The 25,717-nt window shown below is 38.5% G+C and overlaps 1 protein-coding gene across 2 annotated transcripts; it reads left to right on the forward strand.

Annotated features, from left to right (window-relative positions):
- On the forward strand, positions 1 to 17,789 carry relb (v-rel avian reticuloendotheliosis viral oncogene homolog B). Of its 2 annotated transcripts, none has more exons than XM_041805357.1 (11): positions 1 to 305; positions 513 to 533; positions 2,603 to 2,730; positions 8,866 to 9,189; positions 12,496 to 12,662; positions 12,790 to 12,881; positions 13,240 to 13,371; positions 13,477 to 13,581; positions 14,586 to 14,801; positions 14,921 to 14,992; positions 16,565 to 17,789. In XM_041805357.1, the coding sequence occupies exons 1-11, from the start codon at positions 245 to 247 to the stop codon at positions 17,014 to 17,016; spliced, it is 1,770 nt and encodes a 589-aa protein (XP_041661291.1). In that variant the 5' UTR covers positions 1 to 244; the 3' UTR covers positions 17,017 to 17,789. The 2 variants fall into 2 exon arrangements, with proteins under 2 accessions (XP_041661291.1, XP_041661282.1); XM_041805348.1 differs by having other exon boundaries at positions 2 to 305; positions 16,562 to 17,789.
- Positions 17,790 to 25,717: the final 7,928 nt, after the last annotated feature.

Genomic DNA, 25,717 nt, shown 5'->3' on the forward strand with positions numbered 1-25,717 from the left:
AGAGAGCGGCACTGCGGAAACACAAGCTGGAGAAAAACTGGCGTTTAGACATCCAACACATGACAGTACGACGTTTTGGAAGGTCGTCGCTGTTTGGTACACACTCTCATAGCCGGTTAACAGCCCGGAGAGTCTTTAACCTGAGCTGTTGTTTTTTGTAAAGAGTAACGTTCAGACCCAAGAGAGAAGAGAAGCCCAAAATATTGTTTTTTGAACGGACTTCGTGGACTCGTCAGCAAAGTTCATGGTCTCCAACGGCTCCGCACATGAAATGAAAGACATGGACATCTGCAACGGGGCCTCTGGTAGGTTTTAAATCTTAATGTTAAAGTTTGTGTATACGTGAGAGGGCTGACATCATCCTGGGACATGTGATTTGTGAGGGCAGAGCAGCCAACACCCATCCCCGGGACTAGAGCACGCCTTCCCGGCTTCAAGGCTCTGCACGGTGTGCAGCTTTGACATCTACTAACCTTTGTTTTTACTCTCTTTTCTCTGTTTTTGTCCCACAGAGCGAGGGGTGTCAGACTTTGGTGAGTACAGACTTTTACCCAAATACACTTACCATAGTACAAGTTGGTAAAGCGTTATTTGTGTGTGTGCCAAAGTGTGTAGCGAACGCATTCAAAAAGAAGTCGGATGCCCGATTGTTTTCTTTTTTTGTTTTTGTTTTTACTTGTTTTTCCGCTGTCTCATCTTGTAAAAAGATGTTCCTCGCATAGCAGCTGCTTTGTACGGGGCCATAAATTCAGGTCTTTAATTAATACCCTAAAATATAAAAATGCTATAAAAGATGTATGTAATAATGTAAACGGCTGAACTGTTTGAGATAATAATCTTTTTGCAATTTTTATTTAATATGCGGTTATGTATAAAGTTCCACATCTGTATTTCTCATACAACAAGCAATAAATAATTCTGTATTATAATAAAAACAATATTTGGTAAATTTAACAAAGGCTGAAAATTGTTGAAAAAAATTCTGATTGCAGTTGTTTTGACTCATTGCAAATTTGATATTAGTCTAACTGCTGCATAGAAGGAATGATAATTAAATGCACTTCTCATTTTTAATAAGACAAACATTAAAAAACTGGAAAGTAGGGTGTTTTTTTTTGTTTGTTTTTGCTTATTATTATTTCTAAATGACACTTTACATGATGTGTAGTGCATAACATCTCTCTTGAAAAGTTGACTCTTACATTTTAGTTTGTAAACAATTCAATTAACACTCAGTTAATTATATAACAAAATTTTGATTGTCTGTAGCAGGTTGGGTAATAGATCATCTTTTTGAAGATTGCAGTGGCTGCTTGCTGATTTTTTTTGGGGGGGGGGGGCTTGCAGGCACCATTGTTTTTCTATTTTACTTGCAAGTGTGAGAAACTAAAACCGCAGGCATAAATCAGTGTCTGAGGTGTAGCTATAGCGAAAAAATATTCACACATCATAACTGGTTCAGTATCACCGGGGAAAAACGAATCTTCAACAAACTAACTTCCTATTCTAACACTACATATTTTATATTTATTGACTTTGGTTAGGATTTCACAACAGTAATGTGGTGTACAATGTTCCAATATTGGAAATAATTGAAGGGGAAGTCAAATAGATCTATTTTTAGTTAATATACTTTATTTTTTCTAAATGTGCAACACCAATATGACATATTGGAAAAGTTGGAAAAGGAGGCATGATTTATTGAGATACCCAATTTAAAATATATGTGATAATAGGGATGCAGGGATGCATCAGTTTAACATCGGTATTGACCAACCTTGGCCCTTTTGACAAACATCATCCATCAGCAAATGATAGGGCATGAACTGATGGCAGTAGCAGATGTTTATCTGTTGTAATATCAATTTAGTGCTGACATTCAGCTAACGTTGGTGCTCTAACATGGAAGAAAATGTTGAAACTGTGGGATTGTGACACCAAAAGCAGTGATGGTAAAAAGTGTCTTCAAGCGGCCCTCCTCTCATTATATAACATGAATAAACTTGAGTAGTTTAACTGCAAGTTTAAGAGGACTATGCTTATATTTGTGAAGATGTCAGCCACACTTGTAAAGTAACGTTTTCTTATGTGTTGCTTAAAACTTGCATGAAAGGAATCTAATATAAATCTAATATAAACACTGACATAAATACACACTTAAATCAAGAAAAAAATCCACTTAAAGTTTGTTTTCTTGTGTGTCACAAATTTAGTTATTATAAAGCGATTATTTAAAAAAATAGTGCATTTTTCACCCTGAAGATTATTTTTATATTATTTTTATAAATAATAAATCAGGCCATATGTCTATTCTGTAAAACACAGTGGAAAACTCTGCTTTGATGTCCTCAGAGACATCCTCCATATCCAACTGCAGAGATTGAATATAATCTGTCACCTACTTGTGTGATTTTAATGGTTTAAAAAGAGTACTGTGTCAATTCTGCAGGTTTTTATCATCTTATATATTTTTGTGATGGTGCTTTCTCACTATCAGCTCTACAAGAGCTGACATTTTAATGGTGGAGCAATTTTACCTTAAAATGTTTAATGTCCATTTCTCTAAATCAGTTATTCAGTGTTTTCTTTTTTTTTTAACCAGACCTCATTCAAGAAATCCTCACAGAGTATGAAACCCCCCTCCCTGGACCCCCTCGCCCTCCTGTTGACCTCACTGACCACACAGGGGTCCAACAGCCCAGACTGGTGCCGAGAGGAACTGCATGTCAGGTGAGTTTGATCAGAAAAACATCACAGGACGGGCTTTAGTTCTGTCATGATGTATTTGTAACAGTGTAGTCGTCTGTGGTGTTGTGGTCAATGAGATGGTGTCTGCTCTTGGTTTACCGTTACCTACATTTTGAGGAATGACTCAATGTCACACCCGGGGGGGGGGGCGGGCACCAAGTGTTTGTTTCAGGTGAGAGACAGTTCTGAGAAACAGTCATTGACAAACAGATAGCTAACACACAAACACAGACCAAATTATGATTGTATAATTACTGTAAAAGAATCTTTATTGAGCTGTAATTTTAAGAAAGATCACCGAAAATTGAAATGAATTAGGTTTATCAAAAAATCTAAACTATTTATGTCCCTGCTGGTGACTTCTGCAGAGGTATTATGTGTCTGTACATCCATACAGTATATCCTTACTTTTGCATGGGGCTGCGCTGATTAGAATTTGGAGGTCAAAAGGGTAACCGTGAACTCATATCTTGTGAGCACAATATCTCTGACATGCATCAGAGGTCAAATTTGGGTAACACTTGATTTGTAGCAGTATGCATAAGACTGACATGACACTGTCAAAATCATGACCTGACACCTGTCATTCACATGAAGGAGGTTTTATGAACATTTATTAATATTTTTTTTTTAGTTGTTCAGTCACTTATGCCACCTTTAATGCAAAATCGACATTGTTTGTTCGCTTTTCGCTTTATTATATAGTAAGGTTGAAGCTGTAGCCAGCTGTCTTAGCCTAGCATAACGACTGGAAATAATAGGGGAGAGTGGGGTAAGATCCAGTTTTTACTGATGTGGCTCTCCAGGACAGGAGAACAACTGCAGGCCAGTGCAACCAGATAGAGTGCAAGGTACTGTACACTGAAACTTCCACTCTTGATTTGGGGTGTCCAGTGTTGTGTGTAGAAGTAGATATGCTCTTAATTTATTGCATTAAAGGTGACATAATTGACTGACACTTAATGACAACATTCATAAAGGCTCCTTGGTGTGAAAAGACATGTGTCATGTCATGATTATGCCAGCGTCATACCAGTCTTATGTATACCCCTTTAAATGAAGTGTTTGACACCTAAATTTGGCACAGATTTCAACTTGGACTGATTAGAATTTTGAGGTCAGAGGTCAATGCAACCTTACACTGTGTGAGGACCATGTGACCATATTGTAGCTTCCTAGAAGTTATATTTTCTTCACTTTCACTATTGGACAGTTGCACCACTTGTGGAGGCTTTAACTGCTAGGTGGTAGTTCTAGTTTTATGTTAACAGAGCTGTGGGCTTTTCCCCTTTTGTCCTCACCTTTGAAAAACTATACAAACCAGACAAGATTTTATATTTACTAGCTGGTCAAGTTGCAAAGAATTCATGAGAGGAAATATGACTGAATAAACATGACAAATGTTTACCTTTACAAGCCATTTTTATCGTCTGAATAACTGATTTGCCGGCTGAACAGATAACCTTCAGGCAGTTTGAATGATCATTCTTGGGTTTCTTTTTTCAGACAACTGATTTTAGGAGATGTTTCTTTTACCTTGCCACTTTGAAGGAGTTTTATGACATTTGATTGGCTCAACTATTACTTTAAACAACTTCTGTATCCATCAATGATGGAATTAATTGTTTGTTGCGTCCCTAGACTAAAGATTTTTTGTGCACCACTATTTATTCATGGAAACACGTACAGTTTATGCATGTATCACTTTTTCAATCATTATTTTTGCATGTCCTCTCCGAAATACTGTGGATATAAAAACAGCTAAGGTAGCTTCAGTTTTTCTCTGGTGTTATGAGTCTGCAGCTTCAGTTTAACAATTCATAGACAATCACATGTTGCTCAGTGAAACTGCACACATGTAGCACAGAGGAGGTTGTTTGTGTTGTTGTTGTACAGAGTAGTAGTTACTCAGCAGACCGATCTGGCTCTTACCAGAAAGCACGTGGTTTATAGACAGCAGGCAGATCGGGAGCGGTGTAATCTGATAAGGCTTCAATGAGGCCTCAGCCCACACAGGCAGGTAATAATCAAAAGAGTCAGCACAAGCAGACAGCTGAGACTCTTTATTATGTCTTTAGTAGTCATTATAAAGGGCTAAATTTGGCTGTAATTACAATTGTTGTGGTGTGTGCTTGATGCTCACACACTTCCTTGACATGTTTTTGTGTAGGAGGAGACAGAGGAGGGGAGGTTAGTAGTACTGTAACCTGACTCCTACTTTCAGTTTGCCTTCCTTTCTGTTTATTAGCCAGATCCACCCGGGGGTTTGAGGGGTAACATTCTTCATCTTGCACTGTAACTCTGATTGGCTGATCCACGTCACTTTGAGCTAACTTCCTGTTTCCTGTTCTGTGGCTCGGTTCTGCCTGGCTTTTGTTTAGCTCTGCTGCCTTTTTAGGCTAACAGGTAAACTCAGGCTAACATCCTTGCAGACCTATGAGCTCACTGACAGCAGACTGTTGAGAGGAAATTATGAGGCATGACTTTGTGCAGAGGCATAACCCGGCAGCTACACTTTAATGGGCTCTCAGCCTGATTAACGTCAGCTCGAGAGGATCTGAACTTCTTTGTTCCCTGCAGGTTTGGTCATAAATTGTTTTTAAACTTATGCTGCTGATAGATTTAAACCTAAGTGTGTTTTTAATGATGTTTAGCTTGTTGTTTTGGATACTTCTTCACTTATTTGTGTCACTTTGAAGCATGAGAGGCAAAACAGGGCTGTAAAAGAAGGTGGTAACAGAAAGGCTGGATTGTCTGCGGTGAAACAAAGAATAAGGCATGAAAATGTTAGAGGAGGAGTCAAAAGAGCAAGCCGTTAACTCTGTGCACTGATAGAAAGCACATGTATGAAGAAAAAACATGCACTGACTCACTTTTCATGGCTTCTGTGATGCAGAATGATTCATATACACTATGTCATAGTGTGATGGATGACAGAGCCTGGCTCTCTTTTCAATGCTGTTGATTTTTCTTTTTTCCAGTTGATGTTTTCCTACACATCATAGTCTTAAATGACATTGAGATCTGTCACTAAAATTAAATAAACTGGAAAAGATATAAAAGTAAATATTCAATGTTCAGAAATAGGAGGGAAATATTCTGGTACTAAAGGTACAGAGTACTAGGGAAAATGTCTGATTGATGCCATGTAACGTGAGGTGAAATGATATGTTACAGGCTGTAAAAAGATTGAAGTTTTTAGTCACAATTAATCTAGGATTTCTGTAGTTAATTTTGATTAATCACATCCCTTTTATCACATTTCAAATTTCCACTATTTTGCATTCAGAACTGTTCTTTTGTCATTTTGGATTTTTCTACTGTCTTAAACTAAAGGGAATCTGCTTCCAGTTTGGATACAGATCTGCTTTCATAGGTAGATTGAATTTAACCATGAAAAAGGAACTTGATATGGATTGAAAAGGAAATAAGCAAACAGTAAAAATGTAAATCTTCATTAACACAAGGTACAGAGGACTTCTGGCTTGCTCACTGAGCTGTCTGAGAGTTTAAAATTAAATGAGACATTGTTAAGCAGTGGTGGACTTTTATATATTTATCACACTGTAAGTGTCTGGAAATGCTGCAGTAGCTTAACCAAAGTGTGCTGAAAGATACAATCAAGCATGCGTTTAACAGGTATTTGAAAAAAAGAATGCACTAACTGAGGATTGTAGTTAATTGCCATTAATGCAGTTGAGCTCGACAGCCATAGATATGTTGCATTAAGGTATAATATGATATGGCAAAATCTCTACAGTTGCTTGATCCAGTTTAGTTGTTCTCAATTTAGAGTCACATGATAACCATTTAGGGGTCTTGACATAAATGATGGTGTTAAATATTGGGATGCACAAAATTATCTGCATGATATCCACATTTTCAGACTATTAACATTTTTTCAGATATTTATAGCTGATATATTGCCTGCTACATTGGTCTATTTTGTTTGTAAAGATCAGTTATATGCATGAACAAGGTTAAGTTTCTTTTAACTTTATTTTATTTTATTTTTTTTCTAAGGACTGAAGTTTGTTGCTTTGTTCATCCCTAAACATTGTAGTGTGTTTTAATTTGTAAAAACCGAAGGCCACCATTAAAAAACCTCTCAAACCTTAGTTTTGTTGGAAAACCACCTCAAAATCAGAGGGTTTTGAAAAAAAATGCACAGGATTTCAGTGGTTACTTAAATTTGTGTTTCTTAGCCTTGGTAGCAGATAAAACCATGAAATTAAAAAAGCAAGATCTTAAGCTTAAATCAAGGGTTGCACGGCAGCGCAGGGGTTAGCGCTGTTGCCTCACATCAAGAAGGTCCCTGGTTTGCTTCCTGGTCATGGCCTGTCTGTGCAAAGTTTGCATGTTCCACCTTAGCCTGCGTGGATTCTCTCAGGCTTCCTTCCACCACCAAAAACATGCTCATTAGGTTAATTGGTGACTCTAAATTGGCCGTAGGTGTGAATGTGAGCGTGCCTGGTTGTCTATTTCTATATGTCAGCCCTGTGATTGACTGGCAACCAGTCCAGGGTGTGCCCTGCCTCTCGCCCAATGACAGCTGGGATAGGCTCAAGCCCCCCCACCCCCACCCCATTGCAACTCCCAACAGCAAAGCGGTATAGAAAATAGATGGATGAAGCTCAACCATCCATCATCCTCAATCAAATTAAAATCTTTTCTGAATCATGCATTATAGCAAATTGTGTTGAAGTTCACTAGTCACGTAACCTGACACAACAGATGGATTTGTTTCACACATCCATCCGGAAAACCTTCAAGATACAGCATTTGGGAAAGGGCAGAGCCTTTGAAAAAAAACTTGGAGGATGATTGTATGAACGTTCTGTCTGTCACATCTTTACGGGCCAATCAGAGCAGCAAAACACGTGACGTCATCGCCGCTACCGAGGTGTGCGCGCAGCTACCGAGGAAAAAAATCCATATAGAACTGCATAACATGAACCATGGTGACTATAGACATGTCAGAACACGACTTTTGTCGCTTTTTAGTAGAAAACAACTCACTGCTGTTCTTTGTTCTTCTTTTAATGAAGAAATGTCATCAAGTTCTGATCAAACTGGCACTTTAGCAGCATCCACTTTTGTCTTCCGCCATAACGGCACTGGCCTCTTGTTGCTGCTTGCGTACGTCACAACTCCGCCGTGCCTAAAAGTACTGGCCCTCGTCTCTGATTGGTCCTGTCACTTTCTTACTGGGCCCAAACGGTTCAGATGGGAGCTTTGCAAAGATGGATTCGCCAGTGAGAAATATGGAAACGGGCATATTCATCTGCTTTGCAAGGTTACTAGTCACCTATTTTTAAACATTAAGTTCATCCAAATTGCATCAGTTCTTAAAGTTGGAAGCACAACAGCATCTAATCTGGTTTTAAAGGCATATGATCAGTGTATTAGGTCTTCAAGGGTTAAGGACTGAAGTTTTAGGTCTGGACTACATTAATGTTTTGATATTGATAATGGTACTGGCCAAAAAATCCATGTAAAAATCAAAAATTAGCAAATCTCCAACACTTAGCACCCTACTTTAATGAAAGTAGTTTGTATTTTCCTCTTGCTTTGTTTTCTTCTCATTTGTTCTTTGTTTCTAAAATATTTGAGGTCCAGAGACATTAAGATTAAATTCTTTTTTTTTTTTTTTTTGTTGGAACAAGCAATGAGATGTAAAAGCTGCAAATTAAACATTAAAACAATGTTCCCAAATGTATCTACACTGTATAAAATCTTAGAAAGTAACTCAAAACTTAAAAGTACTTCTAACTATCAGACGAATGCAGTGACCTGGATTCATTGTGAAATTTTTACATTTTGAATTTATTGATTGGTCAATATCAGTGCTTGATCAATACATCGATGTATCCCTAAATGCTACATATCTACCCTGACAGTGCCTAATATAAACAGAGAGATGAAAAAAAGATCCTGTACGTGTTGTGCTCCATCCATTTGAGAGTTTGAATATGGAAACTAGGAGTCCAAGAGTGAATGATGCCTCTGTTTATTGTGTTTTTCATTGGGTGTTTTTTTTTCTTGTTCTTGTCTGCCATCATGGAGGTTTTCAGCCCAATTGCTTTGTAATAAGACTGTGTTGTTTTTCTTCTGCAGCCACCCTGCTCCTTCCCCCAGCCCCTGCCACAGTCTTGCAGCTCCAGAGAGATGGCTCATTCCTCCAGGGGAGGCAGTTACTCCCGGCGGGGTCGAGACCAGTCATTTTTGCAGGGATCCAGGGGCTCCAGCTGCATTTCTTCTCCAAACCGCAGACCTGACACCGAGATGCTGGAGCGGATTTTGGACAAACCCAAACTTGTGGTAGTGGAGGAGCCCAAAGAGAGAGGCATGAGGTTTCGCTATGAGTGTGAAGGACGCTCGGCCGGAAGCATCCTGGGGGCGTCCAGCACTGAAACCAACAAGACTCAGCCCGCCATAGAGGTAGACTGAGACCGTTGAAGAGAGTTTTAACCACAGTTTATTTTGTTTGCTGTTCACTCTTATCCCCCCGTGTTGATCTGTAAATGTGGGTGGAGCTGTAAAAACGTGGGTTTTTGCTCTCAATCAGAAAGTCCCCACAAATCCAAAGTAGAGTGTGGTTAAAGACAAAAGGATTCCCCCTCTTATGTACACCAACACTCCTACACAGACACAAACATACCCACCTAACACTCCACACGCTGAGGGTTACACTTACATTTGAGGGGAATTTAAGTGAGAGATCTCTGCAATAAGCCTGAACTTCAAATATGTAGGTCAAAACTTGCATAGTATTAAGTTTAAAATGAACTAATTTTGTGAAATTGGTTCTTCTAAAACTTTTGATTTCTTAATCCTGGAGGTTCATTAGGTGCTAATGACAAGATTTTTTTTTTTTTTTTTTTTAAAGATTTATTTTTGGCCTTTATTGGATAGGACAGTGGACAGAGTCAGAAACAGGGAAGAGAGTGGGGAGAGACATGCAGGAAATAGTGCCACAGGCCGGACTTGAACCCGGGTTGCCTGCGCACATGTAATAAGTGCCTTAACCACTCGACTACTGGCGTGCCATAACAACAAGATTTTTAAAAATCCTTGTAATATTTATTTTATATGTTCAAAATGGATAAATTTCTTTCTAAATGGGCCAGTAAAAGCTTATTGATGGAGATGCTACAAAAACTTAGATCTTAAAGAGGACATATTGTGCAAAAATGACCTTTCAGGCTTTTCTACCACAAGTATGTGCCCCTGGCCTGTCCACAATCCCCCCCAAGTACCAGAAAAATCCATTCCCTCTCCCCCTCTCTTTCTCCACCTTTCAGAAAATGTGTGCTAAAACAAGCCGTTCCCAGATTTTACGTTTAGTGACCTCACCAGGGGCCTAAGCACCCGCCCCCAGGTTTGGTTGGCCCTCCCCCACTTGGAGGAAAGTTCTGCTCTCCTCTACTGATCCTCTTGGCTACCAGCTGAGATGCTGGATAGCTCAGTGGGTTACCCTGCTGACTACAGTCTGTGAGATTGATGGTTCAAGTCCCAGTCTAAACTTTGGAAAAAAGTGTCTGTAATATCATCAGTGCTGCATCCATTTCCTGAGAGGGGTGTGGTCAGGGGCGTAGTCAGACAGCTAATTACCATTTAAAGACACAGAAACAACTCATTCTGAGAAGGGGTGAAACAGAGGGTTTTTTAGACATGCAAAAATCCAATACTGGAGTTTTTCAGCAATAAACTTCACAGGCATGTTTTTGGGACCTCTGAGACTGATATGAACTTGTCTTAAAAGGATAAAATATGTGACCTTTAAGGATATATTCCAAAATCTTACCAACTATGTTTTTAAAATTGCAAGTTAAAAAAAACATATTACATTTAATAAAAGCCTCACAAGTCCAGATAAACATCTTATTTAAGGTATTTAAAGTAAATTAACAAGGCCTGGATATCTTAATGGTACAGTGAGTAAAATTGGTAATATTAGCAACATGTAGCAGTCCGATTCTGGGTTGTGATTCTCATTTAATGTGGAAACAGTGGCAACCAGAGGAATTAAAAAAAAAAAAAAAAAAGGTCCCGTCTACGGTAGTGTAGAAACACAGAAGATCCAGAAATCTAAGATGGCGAAGTTACTTATGCAATTTAGCAGACACTTTTATCCAAAGCGACTTTCTTCAGGGAGCGATGTTCCTGGCATTGAGGAACTTGCCAATGTGCCCACACTGGTTCCTTGTTGTGCTCTGACCGGGATTCAGACCCTCAATCTCCTGATACAAGGTCAGCAATGTAAACCACTAAGCTATCCAGCTGTCTATCCCAGCCTATTAAGGGTACCCTCCTAGGTTTAATTAATAATCTTATACTAAGTTGATAAAAATACAACAATTTTTTATTTTCAGATGATTAAACGTTTATTTAGTTAGGTCTGCTTATAAATATTATGAGTGTGCCTTAAATCACATACTTCTGTTGGTACACTGTAACACAGTATACTTAAATGTACTGCAGAGCACTTACAGTGGGCTAGGATGGTCTCAAATCGCACACTACCTTTTTGCACTAACAGGAAGTGATGATATAACCTTTACTTTTTATCTGTGTTAAAAAGTATAGGCTATATCATAAATGCTGTAACATTTACTATCACAGGGTGTCTGCATAGTCTTTGAAAGTATTGCAAAAAATAAGGCTCTTCAAAAGTATTAAAGTCTTAAATTCACGACCATAAAGTCTTGATTTTTTATCTGTTTTCAGTTTATATATATTTCTCAAAAGAGATTGTAGCCTTGTTTTTCAGATTTTTTGTATTTAGTTTTAATCACAAGTGAGATTCCGATGGAACTCCACCCGGTCCGACATCAGTCTACACGCTTATTTGTGTTGTTGCCCGTTGAACTATCAGTGCATCCTTAAAGCTCCACAGTGTTCCCTGATAGCTAGTTAACTATGTGATTCAGTGATGTAGGCAATGATAGGTAAATGCAAGTTTTCTACAAAGTGGTTGACGGAGAAGGAGTTGGAGCTGAAGCAAGGGCCGGTACTTAACATTAGTCCCACAAGGGGACATTAAAAAATTACCACAGTTAAAAGTGATGTAGACAAAGCAGGCCATTGGCAACAATGATAGAATAGAAATAGAAGAAAAATAAAAATAGTGTAAAGAGCATGCAATTAAAGACAATGAATAAATACAAAATATGAAATAAAAAATGTCAACTTAGAAATAACAAATAGTAGGTACAAGCTGTTATGTACAGATTGGATAGGGTGGAGATGTTGATATGTACATCTACATACATACACAATTATATGTATATGTATATGTGTGTGTGTGTGTGTATACAGATTATTCATATGAATATTACTTATTGCACAGGGATTATTTGAGCAGTTTCTGTTGTGATGCAAATAAAATGCAGTTTTGCAGTGAAGTGTCTGCCTGTACATGGCTTCTGCCATACCTACACTGGCTGTAGTTCAGACCTAAAGCTCAAGTTCCTCAGCTTAAGTTGAGCTGAGACTGGTGATTCTGCTAAAAACTCCACAAACTCAGTTGTACTTTTTAAATTTTTGGGAGATATAAAAATTTCTACCAATATGACGGTGAATATGTCAGCTGTTAATATCAGTAGAATTTTTCTCCTCCCAGTTTAACTTTGTGAGCTATTACCTGCCAATACCATTATCACACGCAGTTTACACCTGTATCGTGGGAGGCTGTATTAACTGTTAACTGGGATTTTCTGTTTTTCTCCCTGTTCTCTCTTTCAGATTCAGGGTCCCATAGACCAGTTAAAGAAGGTCACAGTCACCGCTTCCCTAGTGACCAAAGACCCCCCACACCGACCTCACCCCCACTGCCTTGTAGGTAAAGATTGCCCCAATGGTACAGGAATCTGTGTGGTCACACTTAATCCTCACAGCAGCCGACGTCACAGGTACAGAAAAGACCTTTCTTTTCATGACTTTTACTATCAGAACATCTTTCATACGCTGTCATCTTCTTTATTCTTCTTTCAAAATGCGCTAAATTTTTTTTTTCTTTTTTTCGTTTCGATGCTGCAGCTTTGCTAACCTTGGTATTCAGTGTGTAAGGAGGAAAGAGCTTGATGTTTCGCTTGAGAAGAGAAGAAACCTTAATATCGACCCCTTTCAAAGTAAGATAGAGCCTAGCATATGCTAAATTTGTCAACTTTTGTAGCAACTCATAATGTAATAACAGCTCATAAAATAATAAATGTAATAAAAGTTCATAATGTAATAATCGGCCCTTAAATGTAATAAATTGTTACATCATTACATTATGCGCAAAGACGTTGTTACGTTATGTGCTCGTGATTTTATTACATTATGAACTTTTATTACATTTAGGTTATTACATTATGAGCTGTTATTACATTATGAACCGTTAATACATTATGAGTTGCTACAACCTTTCTCTGCTTCCAAATGTGAATATAAAGGATAAGTCTGCTTTTTCCTCATGGTTGCTTTTGTGTTTTGTCACCCCCTCAGCTGGTCACTCAAAGGGCATCGAAGATATGGACATGAACTCGGTTCGTCTGTGTTTTCAGTGTGAGCTTGAGTGGGAGGATGGCAGAAAAGACAGTCTGAGCCCAGTGATCTCAAACCCCATCTATGACAAGAGTAGGGCTTCCGCAAACATGCACCTGCACCTCTCTATAACCACAATCTAACCCACACAGAGATGATTAAAGTCGTGATTATTGTGTTTTGGTTTTCTTTTCACAGAGGCCACAACGACATCACAACTGAAAATCACCTGTTTGAACCTTTACAGAGGTTCGTGTACAGGCAAGACGGAGGTCTACATGTTGTGTGACAAAGTGCAAAAAGGTAAGAGAATTTGTGCAGACACATCTGGGTGCAGGGCACAGTGTCAGACTTTTTACAACAGGATTTAATCATCAAACTTGCACATCCTCTGTTCTGTCTAAAAAATTTGTACTCAATTGGTCCTGCTTCAGGACCCACCAGTCCCTTCAATAACTAATTTAATTGCGACCCAGATTTCCAAAAATGTTAAGCCGTGCATGTTTATATAATGAATAATGTTACAGTTTGGATTTTAGATGGAACAAAATACAATGATTAAAAAAGAGACGAAACAAAACTATCACATTTTACACCACAATTCCACATAATAGCATTGAAAGTTTTGGCAATTTCCAAAGATCTTGAGAGATTTTCTCATTTAAGTGGGAAAAGCAGCATGTTAATGCAAGAAAACAAGATAAATTAGTTGAAATATTGAAAAAATACTTCATGTACCCATAGTAAAAAATATGTAAGGATGCTTGTTAACTAAAGACAGTACTTCATAGACTTTTTCGTCACACATATGCAACATATGCTATAATATTAAACCAATAGTCTCAAAAGCATTAATTGTGTTAAAGGGCAGAATTTTAGCTCCTTATATTGATCATATGATATTATATTTTTTGCCAGTGTGTTGACTAATGCTTGGTCTTTATTGACTTTTATTTAATCACAAATTGTATCTTTACTGCTGTAAAGAAATACCCCAGTATCTTTTATTGTACATCATCTTCATATGTTAGATATTTTCCCATGCTACATGTTAAGTGTTTGCACTCTGCAGTTTTTTTTAGGTTGCCATGTACTACTGTACTTCAGAAAAGCATTCATAAAATTGTGTTTAAAAAGCTGTTTTTGATTAATGTAAACAAAGTAAAAAAAAAACTGCCTCACAAACTTAGTCATCACTGCTGGGTTTTGGTAATTAAAGGAGTTCTGTTATTGCATCCACCCTGAGTTCTCAGCTTATGGCATTTATAATGATGAAAATGCCCCTGGTTGTTTTCAATGATCCACAGATGACATAGAGATCATCTTCAGGCGAGGGTCGTGGAAGGCAAACGGGGAGTTTGCACAGACAGATGTGCACCGGCAGATCGCCATTGTGTTTAAGACTCCGCCCTACCAGGACCAGAACATCACAGAGGAGGTCGTAGTCAGTGTATCCCTCCGTCGCCTCTCAGACCAGATGGAGAGTGAGCCTGTTACCTTCACATACCTGCCACGTAACCCAGGCGAGTCAGGACTGTATGTCTATGTCACCAGTGTCAGCTGAGGTGGCTGAAATGAACAATACTCAAATACAGCATGTAATTATTTTAGAGGATAACAAAAATGTGTTTCTTTGTTTCAGATCCGTATGAGGTGAAGCGGAAGAGAAAGATCAAATCAGACATCAGCTTCAGTGACAAACCTTGTGCAACAGGTGAGAGCAAAACAATGCTCCTTCTGTTTTTTATCTCTACTACTGTTTTCATTATTCACACTTTCTTCCTCTGCTGTTTAAAAATCAGCTGAGAGCTAAAAAAAAATCCAGTCTATTAGCCTTTTAGTGCTGCCAGAAATTTATAGAAAGATGACAAACCTGATTGGTTTTACATAGCAGACAGTAAAAATAGAGGGAGTGTGGCTGTTAAAATCCAAATTGTGGCAAGTATCTGAGTGTGCTGAAAACATGTCCATAACTGTGTCTGAAAACTGATTTATATCTGAGTTTCCATTTACCCATTGAAATTAATTTCTTTTCTGGGCTCATAATGCTGAAGTGCGTGTGGGTAAAGAAACTGTGTAAGGGCACAAAGTCCAGTTTGTTAGACCAGTGTGAGTGTGCAGTGCAGTGCAGTGCTTGGGTGCTGCACACTTCCCTGGCCCTGACGCGGCAGGACGAGGTGGACCGAAGCACGGCATGGATGCAATTGAAGGAGCACAAGCTTGGGAATTGGTGTAGTAGATGCGACCATCCCTCTCAACAATCATTCTAAACAGTGGCAGTGAAGGATTCACATTGGTCTGATGCAGAAATTGGATGCATATTAGAAATTTGGGCATACGCCAGCATTCAAGCACAGCTGGACAAGAGGCACAGGAACACAGAGGTGTTTGTTAAAATGTGATTTTGACACACAATTAAGCTGTGCAGGGACAAGTTGAAGAAACTCTGCATACAATAGACAAAGACATACAGCTTATCAGATACAGATTAAGCACTCTCTTGTATATTAGGTATTGCAAGTAAATACAAGTGGGACCATTGTCATACCTATACTAATGTAACTCTCACTACAGTGCAAAACTTGCACACTATTTATAAAGAACTACTTTTAGGCTTTTAGTAAAAAACAAACAAACAAAATAATAAAATCCTTATCTTAACCTGTACATGCTTAACTTTAAGCCTGCACAGGGAAAAACAATTCCTAATTTGCTATAACAACAAGAAAAATGCAAATTTACAACCCATTTTTATTTTAAGGTATGACTTTACCTTAAACAAGATGCAACTGCTGTTTTGGAATGAAATGTAATCTCCTCTTGCTAAATGCTACTGACTGTTGTGTGTCATCAAAGCCAAACTACTGGCCAGTTTTATGTTGTTGGCAGAAAGCTTTTAATAATTCAAATTTTTACTCATTACTTAATGCTTCTTAAAATGTAGTGAAGTACAATGCTGCCCCAAAAAATATACTCAAGAAAAGAAAAATGACTGATTTAAAAAAAAAAAACAAGTACACAAAAAAAGATACTTGATAACTATTAATTGAGTAAATGTATTTAGTTACTTTCCATCCCTGACAAAGAGAGATTTGCTAAGTTGCCAGTTAATAAATCCTACCTAATTAAGAACACAGTTGAACTTTTATTGAAATATTTGTGAAATGTTAATTTTGGGTGGGCAGGGGTTAACTGAGACAAAGGTACAAGCAGGTAACTGACTTCATCATATTTCCTACTAGTTTAAATTTTCCCAGTAACTCAATCTGTTCCTCTCCCGCAGCAGAGAGTGCACCTGCACCAGAGCAGCCCTTTGTCCTCCCACCTCAGTCTCAAACCATGATGTCTCCAGACAGTCGGCTCTTTGCTGTCCAGCCAGGAGCAGCAGCGTTAGGCGAAATGGGTTTCAGCGAGCTTCAGGACTCAAACGGTGACAACGACGCCTCAGCCATCCTCAACGAGCTGCTAGAAAACCCTGCATTAAAGGAATTATTTTCTGACCCAAATCTCACCTCAGCTATGCTCAATGGCTTTGAGCAGGGGTCCGACGTCAATGCCATGTTTGCCAACATGGATATGAACAACTTTAACCAAAACTTTGGCCCATACACACAGGACTTTTCCCAATACAGTGACTTGCAGTTCAACATGCTTGTGAATGAAAGCCAGACGACGCAGTCCAACTTGCAGGACAACTCCACTAACATCGTTCAGGTCAAGACAGAGGAGGAGCTATGAGGATGGGGAGAGTCAGTATCATGTAGCACTTAAATACAGTTTCTGTCCACTTTGTTATGAGGTGATTCACTCTTCTTTTATGCCTTCATTGTAAATGAAACAATTAACTTTGCACACGGACTAGAAACAGGGGGAACTGCTTTTCTGCTTGTGCTTGGTCAACAATCATCCAGCCAACATATTTTTCATATGCAGTGACTTTCTTGTCTTGTTCTCGTCCTGTAGCCCAGTCAAAGAAATAACTGCTTCAGGGCAAAGAAATTCTTGCACAAAGTAGTTTCTTTTTTTTTTTTTTTTACACATTTTAAGTTTTCAACATTGTTGATACTTGCACTTTTGATACTATGTGTTTTAAAAAGATACCCTCAACATTGTTGAAATAATTAAAAATATCAAAGAGCTTAAAAATAACAGATATTCAGAGCATGGGGTGATTTGTAAACAACATTATAAATACTACCAAGAGAAGCAGAAGTCAATTATCATAACCTAGCCCCCTATAAACCCCTGTGATGGAGGTCAGCACTCCTGGCACAAAAAAGGACACAGGCCCTTAAAATTCATGTCTGTAAATACTGACATTTCTAAAGTCCTGAAAAATAGAAAGAGGAGTTGACAGCTGAGATGACAATAACTAGATTAAACTGACACATTGGCAACATTTGGGTACTGAGGTACTGGTGGAAAAAGTACCAGAGTATTGCACTCAACTAAAAGTAAAGTTACTTTGGTTAAAATTTACTTAAGTAAAAGTAAAATTACTGGCCAGTAAATCTACTCAAGTAAAGGTAGTTAATTAAATATATTTTTTGAATTTAAGTACTGAGTAGAGAGTAGCTAATGAGGAGTTGTACAGTAAAATATGATCTTTCCTCGTTGGCAAGAACAACAAATGACTCAATCTCCAACCAGGCTGTTCAGGCAAAGCCACACCTCTTTAACAATGTTAAATACACAACAAAATTGACAGTGTTAATATAACTTGTATAGAAATAAATTTCACACTTTAAGTGTCTCTATTGGTCCACATTACATATACTTAAACTCCACCGTTGAACATGTTAATTATTTTACAATATGACAGAGCTGTAGTAACTCTTCAAAATCTGTAGCAAGGCAGGCTCCTCTGGCAAGAATAAAGAAGAGTCAACATCATAGCAAGGATATGCATAGTGATGAAGAATATGCACATTTTGTCCTTTAAGCCGGGCGTACACTGTGAGAATTTCATCAGATTCTGTCACGAATTTTGGGTCGCACCCTTGGAAGTCGCGCCAACTTTCAGTCAGATCATGTGTTGGCTGTTGTGCTGTGTACAGGGGGATACAACAGCCGACCATAGCCAGACTACAGCCCGACCAGCTGCTCTCGACTGGTCGGATGGATTTCTGACATGTTTAATATTTTGATTATATGACTTCAGACAATCCCACAGTGAGAGCAGAACCGAAAGTACAGCTCTCAACTTTGGGGTATTATTTCCTTGATAAACTATCAGACAGCATCTAAAACTGTCATGACAACAGCAGGAATGACTTTCTGATGCCCCCCACCCCCACAATAATAAAGAAAATAAATGAGCAGGAAATATTCCTACCCACAGACCTGCAGCTGACACGGATGGTGATACTGTTTGTGTGTGCAGGACAGAGAAAGAGAGAGCGAGGATATGACTGGATATGACCTCAGTATATGAGACTTTTTCAAAGGAAACTCCACAGATTTTTGTCAGTCCATCCCAACTACACTCATACAGTGTGAACACTCTGCACAGCCATCATGCGTGATGGTCGTGTGTCGCAAGTGATTCAGTCACACAGTACGAGCTGGCATTCTGCCATTACTGTTACAGAGTCAGCTTGAAATCGCACGGTGTATGCCTGGTTCAAGGAACACCTAAATTCATAGTTGGGAACCCTAACTCGGTGGATAACCACTCATGGTGCTAATGTGTCTCACATCAAAAAGCAGTGATCAGTGTACAACAGGCAACATCCAAACATATCTGAACACATCTAAAAGCGCTTATAAAACCTCTGCCCAAGGGCATGATGGGTAATTCCGCCCACACTTTCCTCCTTGATTTGAAATTGCAGTGGGCGGTGCTTAGATTAATTGATCCTTTTCAGAATTGAACTAACACTGGTGAATAAAAAGCCAACTCCAACACTGAAGACCATTTCACCCAAAATGAAGTTGAAATTACACAATGGGAGTTACATTAAATTGGAAATGTATAACCCTGAGATATCAATACTCCAGTTTTTGAAGTGTAGATCAGCTGTTTTGGGATGTGACGCAGAATCATTCTCTATGTGCTACTGTGTAGTCAAGTACTGATTTCAAAATGTACTAAAAAAAACAACAAAAAACTACTCAATTACAATATAGTGAGTTAATGTAGTCATTTACTTTCCACCCCTGATTTTAATGCCGTCATGACAGTGTACAGGATGTTGCCTGCAGTTTCTGCTAACTAAAGACTAGAAATGACCAAATACTTTTATCGCTGTGGTATCAGAACAAGTTTCAACATTGTTTGACTCTTATTTATATTTTATTGACTTTAACAATTCCGGTTATTGTGACAAAACCTTTTTAGTTTCTGTACAATGAAGCATAAGCATGAGTTAGCTTGTAGTACCCCTTGTTGCCAGTCTTTGTGCTGAGCAAAGCAAAAGCTGCTAGCTTCAGCTTCATATGTAATGTACAATCATGGTGAGATTGGTAACAGCACATTTAGCTCTCATCTGGAAAGCTTGTAAGCCTCCTTAGACGCTGAACTTTTGCTCCTAGAGCCAGACTCAGATGCCCAATCTACAAGAGAAAGCTAAAGTCTCTTTCCAGCTGCTTTCACAATCTCTAGTTAATCTGATTTCACAACTGCACTGCTGTCCCCTGACTAATGCCAAATCTTAGTCATTATCCAGATGCCTTGCTGGTCAGGGCTTTAGAAGGTTAACATAAGTAAATATTGACTCTTGAACGCTGCTAGCATTTAGCTTCAAGCTGAAAGTCATAGACAAGTGATGTACAGTGTCAGTGGAGCTTAAAGAGAAGTTACTGGCATTATTAACAAGGGACCACAAGAGACACCCATCCATTTAATGCTTTGTTTTGTAGTGAATCAGTAGTGAAAGACTGAAGTTCCTGTCATGTACTGTTTGTGTAAGGTCTGTTCTGTTTGCTTATCATGATTCAGAGGAAGCAAACTCACTTCCTACTAGAAGCCGTCCACAGAGTAGAAAGTTCAAGACACAAAGAGTCCTAAATGACAATAATTGTTTTTCACAGTTTTCTTGATTTTGTTTAAAGGGCCATCACTCTAGCTGTGTTGTTTAATATTTAATCAACTCCAATGCAATAGAAACCAGTCTTGTTTGTAGTCATAGCTGCCCATGTCAGTGTCTTTTGTTCTGTATAGTTTCAGTCGTGATAAGAATTCAAATCAGGTCAAAGTCCAGCCCTCGCTTCAGCACTGTAGTGTCAATATTTTATAAAACAAAAAAATAAAAAAGTCAGTACATGTTATTTTTGTCTTGTCCTCACTTCCTCTTTAAACCAACTGCTGCTTTTGTGATGATTTATGAGGCGTGAGAAGAAATAAAGGGGTCAAAACCTGACATTACCTCTGAATGTAACTTTCCTTCACACATTCCTGACCTGCTCGCTCACAGCTAAAAACACAGTCTCGGCAACAAGAAGGAGATGATTTAATGCTTTTTAAATGTCAGAAATGTCACAGGACAAGTTTTGAATGGATTGTTTGTCCAAGAAATTAGAGCACAATGAAAAATGTCCTTTGTTGTTTGTGGTAATTAGTCACGCTGTCTTGTGGCCTAAAACTTTATTCCTGAATATCTTCCTGCCGTCTTTGTCCAGAAACTTTTCTTTTGGTTTTTGTGGTCACGCTGACTCTTTTGTCACTACATGCTGACATGATGGGGAACTTATTACACCGCATCAGCAATATTTAGACACAATATGAGATATATAAAGCATTAGGGAACTTTTTTGAGCCTAACTTCTGAAACCATTTCAAAATTGTGAAACCTTTCATTACCGTAAACTGTAAACTATAATGTTTTTACCCCTTTTCTTGGTTTTACTTGAAAGTAACGGAATCATCAATTTCCACTAAGATATAAACTCTATAGTGAACAATGTCATATATAAATATAGTACAATAGTCTTGTACTTGTTCCTTCCACACAGTCTGGCAGCAGACTGTAGATCTCAGATGCCCCCCTCTCACAGACCATTACTGTGAGACGCCGTCTCTGTCAAAACAAAAATGACGTAATTTACCGGTGAAACGTATTTCCAGTTTTAAATTATTTTGAAAACATTCACCATTACTTATAAACAAGAGCTGGTAATTGGCCTGAAAAAAATCACACTGTAAACATTACAGAGCAATATTTTATAAATAGAAGAGAAAAAAAAGTCAGAGATCTTATCCAGGGGTAAATTATGTAAAGAACCATTTGAAGTAGAGGCCTGAACGGTGGCTCACTTTAGCTTTGTTAGCTTTAGGTAAAGCTAATATAGCTATGCTAGCTACTTAGCTAACATTACTACATGAGCCAATGTAGCTACGTTAGCTTTATCAACGTGAGCTAAACTAGCTATTTGAGCTATGTATGTAACATTAGCTTTGTAACTCATAGCTAATGTTAGCTTCGTAGCTTTGTTTGTTTAGATATCCATGAGTTTTGTGAGCTTTAGCCTTAGCTATGTTTCCACATAATCTACGTGGTTTACACAGCTAACAGAGCTACAGACACAACATTAGAATGTTTTCATGGAGGAAAAACTTTTTCCTGTGAGCAGACTGTTTATTTGGCTTTATTAAATGTCTTGTAATTAGCTTTTGCAGGTCAAGTTTTTAACTTTTGGCATCTCGATGCTTTCCTTAACTTAACCAAAAGTTTAACTTGATTTTATTTGGAAAGTTTTGGAGTGTATTTCTATTCTGAAGGGGTGGCATTTCACCGTGACAATTTGCAAGAGGGGGCATCCAAAAACATGCCAGACCCCTCTTGAACAAACGCTTTAAATCTCATTACTTAACACCTCTGTGTGAAGTAAACAGCTCCGTAGATGAAAACCATGTGACACAATGAAATGATTACTAAATAATTTGGTGGCACATTTAAATATCAGTTATGATTAGTTTTATTGATTCATCATTGCAGCTTTAATTTTGAATAATTGTTGTTGAAAATTTAATAGAAGATCATTTCTTTAGCACGCTAAGAAAGTCTCACTCAACACCTACCCCTTCCAGCAGTCACAGGTATTAGAAAAATGACCATAAATAAAATACTCATCATTGATAGTCTTGTTTACTTTTGTAGGTTGAATAGAAGTATCGGTAAGACTTTTAGTTTGTTTTGAAGCCTCTTATAAATTCACCACAGGAGCTTTAATAGTTTATTCAATATCAGTCCAATAAGCAACTTCATGTAATCCAGGGTGACTCTAGCAGATTGTTCTTTCTTTTCAAGAATTAAAAAACCCTAAACGATATTAGTAGAATATGCTCACAAGAAGTTGGCTACTTTGCAAATGTTTGCCTTTTTTGACAAATTCCTAAATCACGAAGAGGAGATGTTGCTGATTAACTTAGTTTTACTGAACGTCACTACACTTGGATGACTTTGACCTCCACAAACCTGTTTCTGACAGAGCAGAAAAGCAAACAATGAGTGCAGCCTTTCAGTCCATCTGTGTTCATGTTTACCTGTCGTGTGCTGCTGCTGGGAGTGTATTAGTTACAGCAGGTGTTACCTTTTCTCCTCTGCTTGTCACTGTTGACTTGAGCTGAGCAGAGTTTAACAGCTGGGAAACTCCACACTAGGCTCACGTCCAAGAACTTTTATCTAGCGTTCACAGAGAGAGAGAGACAGTATTTCCTGTAAATGGAACCATCTCTCCTCATCTGTAGTACATGTCTGGACATGTTCACAGGCTCACTTATAACAAACGGTCAGTTCTGTCCTGAAGGCGGGAATACAAAGGTTTAAAACAACTTTTTATTATCTTTTAGATAACATTTTTACTGAATTAAACTGTAGCATGAGTCTCAGGGCCACAGGAGGTGTTTACACAGCAGTCCTAAGTAAATATGCACGTATATTTTATATACTCCATTCAACTACTGTTTTTTTCCTCATGCTCTTGACTTGATTTTTCATTTGTAGAAAATGACTGGTTTTCGCAGGATAATGTATGAATTTCAGTAGTTTCCTTAAGATCTTATTTTTACTGTAATCTCAGGATGATGAAACTAGTTTTTTAAATTTTATTTAACCTTTATTTAACCAGAGATTCATGTCATTATCTCAAGATAACAGCTCATTTTCCTGTGTAACTAGAGCAGTTTTTGCATTCTACAAAACAACACTAGTGGGCCAGCTGCTGTTTACCATGGACGTTATGCCTGTTTTTATTCATTTATATGTAAAATCTGACTTTCACTGGCATTTTGCAAAGATCTAAAAGTCAGGCCTACTCAGAATATTTCATCCATTTTAATCCAAAAGCCGCTATCCTCTCCATTTTGTAGATAACCATTTTAATTCCAATCCATGAAGTTGAATCCAAGCTCTCTTGTAATACCCACTTCCTAGAGTCTTTGCACCAGAACCAGCTGTACATTCATTAATCAGATTTCTCAGCCATTCTTCAGATTTATATCCAAGATACTGTATATATGGACAAAAGTATTTGGCCACATCCGGTAATTTTTGAATTCAGATGTTTCAGTCAGACCCTTTAACACAGGTGTATAAAATCAAGCACCTCTCTATGCAGTCTCCGTTTACAAACATTTGTGATGCATAATAAGAGCTCAGTGACTTCAAGGGTGGTGCTGTGGTGGACGCCACCTTTGCAATAAGACTGTAAAATTTAAACTTTGCTGGAGATTCCACATTCAGCTGTAAGTGATGACATTTGGAAGTGGAAACGTTTAGGAACAACAGCAACTCAGCCACTATGAGGAAGACCACATAAAATCCCAGAGGGGCCAATGACTGCTAAGGCACAAGGTGCGTAAAAGTCGCCAACACTCTGTTTATTCCATAGCTGAAAAGATCACTGGCATTAATGTAAGCACAGAAAATGTGCAGCAGGAGCTTCATGGAATGGGTTTCCATGGCTAAGCAGCTGCATGTCCAATGCCAAGCGTTGGCTGGAGTGGTGTAAAACACATTGGCACTGGACTGTGAAGCAGTGGAAACATGCTCTGTGGAGTGATGAATAACGCTTCTGTTTGACAGTCAGATGGGTGAGTCTGGGTTTAATGGATCATGGGACATTTCCCGTCTGACTGCACTGTGCCAACTGAGAAGTATGGTGGAGGAGGGAAAATGATACCGGGTTGTTTTTCAGGGTTTGGGCTAGGCCCCTTATCTCCAGTGAATGCCAGTCTTAATGCTTCAGCAAGACATTTGGGACAATGCTATGCTTCCAACTTTGTGGCAACAGTTTGGGGAAGGCCCTTTTCTTTTCCAATATGACTAAACCCCAGTGCACAAAGCGAGGACTATAAGGACTTGGTTTGTTGAGTTCAGTGTGTAAGAACTTGACTGGCCCTGACCAAAACCCCACTGTGCACCTTTGGGATGAACTGGAACAGAGATTGGGAACCAGGCCTTCTGGTCCAGCATCAGTGCCTGATCTCATAAATGCTCTACAGAACAAATGGGCACAGATTCCCACAAAAACACTACAAAATCTTGTGGAAAGCTTTCCAAGATGGGTGGAGGCTGTTATACCTGCAGGAGGGCGGGGGGCAACTCTAGAGTACATGAATTTGATTCTAATTTCATTACATCCCTTGTTGGTGTAATGGTCAGGCATCCAAATGCTTTAGTCCATACAGTGTTTATTGTCCTACAGTTAAAGGCAGTTCCAGATTTAAAGTGAAGCCTATTTTTGGATTTGTCTAATGAGTTCTCAACTCTGGGACTATGAGATAAATAAAATAGATAAAAGAGAGAAATTTTAATTGTATAACCCTTTGCATATAACCTTGCAAAGCAGATGGATACGCCCATTTCCTTGTTTCTCACTGGCGAATCCATCTTGCTAAGCTCCAGTCTGAACCGTTCGGGTCCAGTTAGAAAGTGACAGCACCAATCAGCGACGAGGGTCAGTACTTTTGGGCGCGGTGGAGTGGTGATATAGGCAAGCAGCAACCAGAGGCTGGTGCAATTATGGCGGAAGACTGCATGGATGCTGCTAAAGTGCCTGTTTTATCAGAACTTCATGGCATTTCTTTGTTAAAGAAGAACCAAGAACAGCAGTGAGTTTCTTTTCAAAAACGACAAAAGTCGTGTACTGACATGTCTGTAGTCACCATGGTTTGCGTTATGCAGTTGTATATGGAGTTTATCCTTTGTAGCGGCGATGACGTCACATGTTTTGTTGCTCTGATTGGCCCGTAGAGATGTGACCAAGGTTATAACAGTTTTGGATTTTTCAATTGTTTTTATTTTTATTTCGTTTTCACTTTCTTTTTTCAATTTTAATTTAGTTTTAATTAGTTTTTACTGTTGGCTTGTTAGTTTAGATTAGATTTTATTTTGCAAAATGCTTCGTTTCAGTTTTGCTTTTATTAGTTTAGTGTAAGTTTTAGTTTTTTTGGATACATGTCGGGGCTGAGGGAACGTCATACATTTTTAAAAACATA

This window comes from Cheilinus undulatus, linkage group 2 (assembly GCF_018320785.1).
Source record: "Cheilinus undulatus linkage group 2, ASM1832078v1, whole genome shotgun sequence".
NCBI classification, from domain to species: Eukaryota; Metazoa; Chordata; class Actinopteri; order Labriformes; family Labridae; genus Cheilinus; species Cheilinus undulatus.